The 5,523-nt window shown below is 55.2% G+C and overlaps 2 protein-coding genes across 2 annotated transcripts in view; one reads left to right on the top strand and one right to left on the bottom strand.

Moving 5' to 3' along the window:
• Positions 1-153: 153 nt before the first annotated feature.
• On the bottom strand, positions 154-2,252 carry PTSG_00224 (uncharacterized protein). The gene is made up of 2 exons (XM_004998716.1): positions 1,103-2,252; positions 154-994 (listed from the first exon to the last, which is right to left on the bottom strand). Exons 1-2 carry the CDS (start codon positions 1,901-1,903, stop codon positions 203-205), a joined length of 1,593 nt encoding a protein of 530 aa, XP_004998773.1. The 5' UTR covers positions 1,904-2,252; the 3' UTR covers positions 154-202.
• Positions 2,253-2,659: 407 nt separating this feature from the next.
• The window catches only part of PTSG_00223 (uncharacterized protein), a gene marked incomplete at its 3' end in the record, with an annotated part of 6,331 nt that continues 3,467 nt past the window's right edge, over positions 2,660-5,523 (top strand). The window contains exons 1-8 of the mRNA XM_004998715.1: positions 2,660-2,835; positions 3,057-3,187; positions 3,470-3,587; positions 3,846-3,946; positions 4,280-4,521; positions 4,751-4,822; positions 5,106-5,166; positions 5,449-5,520. Of these exons, the coding sequence (XP_004998772.1) occupies positions 2,811-2,835; positions 3,057-3,187; positions 3,470-3,587; positions 3,846-3,946; positions 4,280-4,521; positions 4,751-4,822; positions 5,106-5,166; positions 5,449-5,520 (822 nt within the window). The 5' untranslated portion in view covers positions 2,660-2,810. The remainder of the gene's footprint in view (positions 2,836-3,056; positions 3,188-3,469; positions 3,588-3,845; positions 3,947-4,279; positions 4,522-4,750; positions 4,823-5,105; positions 5,167-5,448; positions 5,521-5,523) is intronic.

Genomic DNA, 5,523 nt, shown 5'->3' with positions numbered 1-5,523 from the left:
GAGAGAGAGAGAGTGTGTGTGTGTGTGTGTGTGTGTGTGCGCGCGTGTGTGTGTGTGTGCGTGTGCGTGTGCGTGTGTGTGTGCGTGTGCGTGTGTGTGTGCTGAACACAGGAGTCCAGAAAAGAAAGAAATGGTAATTGAACAGTATCACGTTCCTGGTGCGGACACGGTGTTTGGATGCATGAGGATGAAGTGACGACAATCATTGGCTGGGGTCGTCATCTTCGAAAAGCATGCGCTTCGCTCGCTTGTTTGCGAGAGGGGGGAGCTGGTCTGCTGTGGGGCTGGGGTCGCTCGTGCTGCTGGTGCTGTCGACATTGATGGGGTGCTGATCTGGCTGCAAGTCGAGCAACTCGGACGGCAGCAGCTCATCCTCAGGCTCAAGGGTCCAAGGACTTATGGCTTCAGGCCACCATGCTTGGTCAACTGCACCGCCATCCTGTGCCTGTGCCTGTGCCAGTGTGTCAAAACCACCAACGAGCGTAGAGTCTGCTGTTGCGGGTAACCCTGCCGGATGTCTGCTGGCATCGAATGCGTAAGTGGTACCCAGCATCGAAGCAGAGGCGTCCTGGGCACCTCCTGCCATGAATTCCACACGTGATTCCAGCGAGAGGTCACGACTGTCTTCGCCAGTCAGTGTGACAGGTCGGGTGCGCACACGCTCCAAAGCACCTTCATGACGAGGCGTGCGTGACATGGGTTGCTCCCCGCTGTCGGTGAACGTAAACGCGCCCCCATCTGGAGCAAGGGTGGCAGTTGCTGGTGTCGAGCCACCATGGCATAGGGATGACGGCTGCTGTTGTGGTTGTGGTGGCGGTGGTGGCGGTGGTGACGGTGGTGGTGGCGGTGTCCACGATTCTTGCTGGAGCATCAACTTGCCGGCCACCCCTGGCGTAAAGGGCTCGTCACGCATGCATGCACTGGACGACGTGTCGGTCGATTGTTGGGCGGCAGTGCTGGCGGAAGCTGTGCCACACTCGGGCTGGTCCTGCGACTGCAGGGGGTTGTGTTGCAGCAGCAGGGAGAGCACGGCCAGCAGCCAGTGTGGATGTTCGAGCAGTGCTAGCAGGGCTTGCTGAAACAGCTGCTGCTGGTATCGCACCAATTGTTGCTGCATCAGGTCATGCGCACATGGCCGCGAGCGTGGTTGCGGCTTGCGCTTTGACGGGTTGCGCAGCTGACACACTTTGCTGTCAAACGTGTTCACGCGTTTCTTCTGCAGGTCCTTCAGCGCCGCTTCTGCTGCAGAATTGCCAGGGAAGAGGGTCTGGAACATGGCCTTGCTCAGGCAGCCGAGTCGCTGCTTCAATTCCTCCCGGTCTTGCGCGGTTTCCAGCAGGTACCAAGCAGCGCGCTGAGCTTGCAGAGGCGGCGTGCGCTCGTCGATAATGGACCGGTACGCGAAGACCTTGTTCTGCAGCTCGTCGGTCGCTGCCGTCTCTTGGCAGCCGCGAGCCTCACAGAACAGCCTGCTGACGTCCATGCGTTTGAACACCTCGGCGTTGAAGTGGTCAAACAGTGACGGGGGCGTCGGGCGCTGTGGGCTCGAGTTGAGCACTGCTTTTGCAGCTGCAGTACTCACAGACTGCTTGGACATCACTGAGCGTACGATGAGTTCAGCACGGGTTAGTATGCGCAGACACTCCTCTCGCGGGTTCTCGAGGGAAGAAGGCGGGCGCTCACCAAACACCGTGATGACGACGTCATCGGGGACCAGCTCCTGAAGCACCTGGTCTTTGAGATGCTCCGGGATTTGGCCGAGGAGGTCCTCAAGGGCGATGAGCGGTGTGAAGCGTTTCAGCAAAGTCACAAACGCTGAAGCGGGCGGCACCTCTTGGCTTGTCAGCGGTTGCGGGTTCGCCTCCCGGATAGCGGCCTGCAACTGATCCCAGCGCTGAGCCATCCTGTCGTTGGTGCTGTGCTTGTCTGGTACCGGGTTGTCGACGGTTCTGCTCCGTTCTTCGGTGGCGGAAATGAGGGAAGCGCGTCCGTGATCACTACTGCAAGACGATGCGGTTCTGCTGGCAGGCTGCTCGTCGACTGCTGCGGCCGCGGCACTTGCTTTCGAGTGCTTGGTGTTTGGTGCTTGTGGGTTGAATGTAGGGTGGAGTTGCCCGCGCACCCTCTGTCGGGGAGCGAGCGGTGGTGAGGCGGGCTGGCTGCGTCGCTGGAGGTGGTGATCTTCAGCGGTGCTGGGAAAAATGGCGAGGAAGCAAAAAGGAAAAGGAAAACAGAAAAGAGAACAGCAAGCAAGGAGCGCAGTGCTTTACCTGCTTTCTTGCTTGCTTGGGAACTCTGGCAAGCCAGCCAGTTCGTCGAACAAGAGAAAAGACGGCTCACTTTCTTCTGCTGCTTTCTTCTTGCTTGCTGCGACAGACATGGTCGCGTACACTGCCACAAAATTCGTTGAGCTGTGAGCTACTGGCTCACATCTTCGCTCTTTCGCTCCACCCTTGAAGGAAAGTGGTTGCTCACGTCGCTGCTTGCTTGCTTGCAGGCACACATGGAAAACATGGCCAAATCTTTCAACAACTGTCGTTTCCCAGTCATGTATTTGCCACATGACTGTTGGCAAACCGTCTTTTGCCCACTGTGCTCGTGAGATTTTCTGCGCATGTTTTCCACAACTCTTCCAAACTTGCCAATTTTTGTTTCAGCCACCAGCCAAAGCACAACAACAACAAAAACCGTCTCCCTGCCTGTCTGTCTTGCTTGCCTTCCTCTCTTCCTCCTCTTCCTTCCACCCATCCTCCTCCCCCTTCCATCCTCGATCTGTCTCCTTCCCCTCGCCGGCTGAGCCACACCACGAGATGGCGGACGCAGTTGTGAAGCTTCGTACGTAATGCACCTAGCACATGCTTGCTTTTTTTCTCTCTTGTTGGGGGAATGCGCAACTGCTACTGCTACTGTTGCAGTTGTTTGTGCAAGTATCTGCGCCTACAAGTATCCGCTGCTGCTGCAGCAGCTGGAGCGCGCTGCATGCTCCAGCTGCGACAGCATTCTTCCGCCTCACACGTTCGTGCACGCACTGTTTACTTGTGCTTACCCCTCGACAGAGACGTTTGTGGCCCATGCTGGGCAGGTCAACTGCGTGAGCATTGGCCGCTCGTCACATCGGTTCATCGCCACAGGCGGTGATGACCGCAAAGTGAACATTTGGACTATCGGTAACCCCGCCGCGCGCGTGGTTCGTTGCCTGATTCGCCCTACTCCTCTCCACATACTCAGCTGCCACCTTCCTTGCTCTCAAAGACTTCAACACACACATGCACACACACACAAACGCACCCAAACACACGCAAACACACACACACAAGCATGCCAAACCAGCAACGTTGAACGAGACACAGTGGACATTCCGTGCCCAGCAAACAGCATGTCATCAGCAAAGCAAACTGCCCATGACTGCTTGCATCGCTTGTGGAATCAACTCACGGGTGGTGCGGTGTTTGCATTTCATCGCGTGCAGTCACTTGTTGGACATACGACGGCCGTGGAAGCTGTGCAGTTTGACAGCCATGACCAAACGGTGGCCGCCGGCTCGTCTTCTGGCACTTTGAAAATTTGGAACATCGATCAACCAAAGAGTGCGTGTGTGTATGGCTGTGTGTGTATGGCTGTGTGTGCTTGTAAGTGTGTGACAGTGTGTGACAGTGTGACAGTATGTGATGGTGTTCTGCGATAGTTCGCGCGTGTGTGTGTCTGTGCGCGTTACCTCACTCGCCCCAGTTGTTTGATGTGAGTGAAGTTGTTTTAACCTGCTCTGTGTGTGCTCGTGAACTACCTGCCTGACTTGTACTCGCTCGAATGGCCTGTACTTTTTTTTTTTTTTTTCATTTCAACAGAATCACACACGCTGACCGGGCACAAGTCCAATATCCGCTGTCTCGAGTTTCACCCTTTCGGCGAGTTTATTGCCTCGGGATCCCTCGACACCAATCTCAAGGTGCGTTGGATCTGGGAATGTGCACACGTGCTCTGTTGGGGTGGTGCTGTCAGATGCACGTGAAACAAAAGGCGTCAATACCCACGCACACAGAAAGACAGACAAACAGACAAACACACACAGACACACAGACACACAGACACACACACACACACACACACACACACACACACGACACACGCACACGACACACACAGACAGACAGACAGACACACACACACACACAGACACACAGACACACACACATACACACACACACACACACAAACAAACAAAAGTGCTTGTTGTCCGACCCCCCCAATTCACACGTCCCTGCGCATGCCGGCTGCGCAGATCTGGGACATCAAGCGCAAGGGATGCATCCAAACGTACAAAGGGCACACGGACGCCATCAACTGCCTGCGCTTCAGTCCCGATGGCCACTGGGTTGTGAGCGGGTCTGAGGACGGTGCTATCAAGCTGTGGGACCTGACGGCGGGAAAGCTCATCACAGAGTTTCGTGAGCACCGCGCCGGCATCACCTCGCTCGAGTTCCACCCGAACGAGTTTTTGCTCGCGTCCGGCAGTGCAGACAGGTGCGGCTCTTGTGCGCCGTGTGTGTGTATTTGTGCGCCTTGTGTGTGTGTGTGTGCGTGTGTGTATTTGTGTGTGTGTGTGTGTGTGTATTTGTGTGTGTGTGTGTGTGTGTGTGTGTGTGTGGACATGAACGTTTTCGCGGGTGTGGTTGTTGAGTGTGAGCGCATCCCGTCTCCATCCCTTGCCTTGCACTTGCTGTTGCTGACGTCTTCTTGCTTAATCGTGCAGGACGGTCAAGTTTTGGGATTTGGAATCGTTCAAATGTGTATCAACATCGCACCCCGAGGCATCACCGATCAAGTACGCACACACACACACACACACACACACACACACACACACACACACACACACACACACACACACACACACACACACACACACACACACACACACGCACACGCCCATACACACACACACACACACACACACACACGCACACGCCCATACACACACACACACACACGCACACGCCCATACACACACACGCCCATACACACACACGCACACACTCACTCACACACGCCCATACACACACACACACCTTTCGATGACACGCTGTGTTTGCGGGGTTTGGTCTCAGGTGTTTGGCGTTTTCGGATGACGGACAAGCAATTTACAGCGGCGGCAACGACTCATTCCGGGTATGAACGTCACATGACTCTCATGGCAATGCTCCGTGCATGGTCTCACTTTTGCCCAAGGGCAGTGATGGGCACACACACACACACACACACACACACACACACACACACACACACACATGTGATATGCACCTCTTGTTTCTTGATCTTTCCCAGGTTCTACTACATTTTATTTGCGTGTGGGCGTGTGATTAGTCAAACACCTAGAGCCAAGCTTGCGGTTGGAGTCGATTATACCGAGCTGTTGGCCGCATCAAGGACATGACTGCACTCTACTGAAAGCTTGTACGTTGGGAGGGGACTGTACATATTAGTTCATATGCACTCACTTCATGCCGAGAGTTTATTAGTGATGTC

Source organism: Salpingoeca rosetta (genome assembly GCF_000188695.1).
Source record: "Salpingoeca rosetta unplaced genomic scaffold supercont1.1, whole genome shotgun sequence".
NCBI classification, from domain to species: Eukaryota; class Choanoflagellata; order Craspedida; family Salpingoecidae; genus Salpingoeca; species Salpingoeca rosetta.
This window is presented reverse-complemented; position numbering and strand designations above follow the sequence as displayed.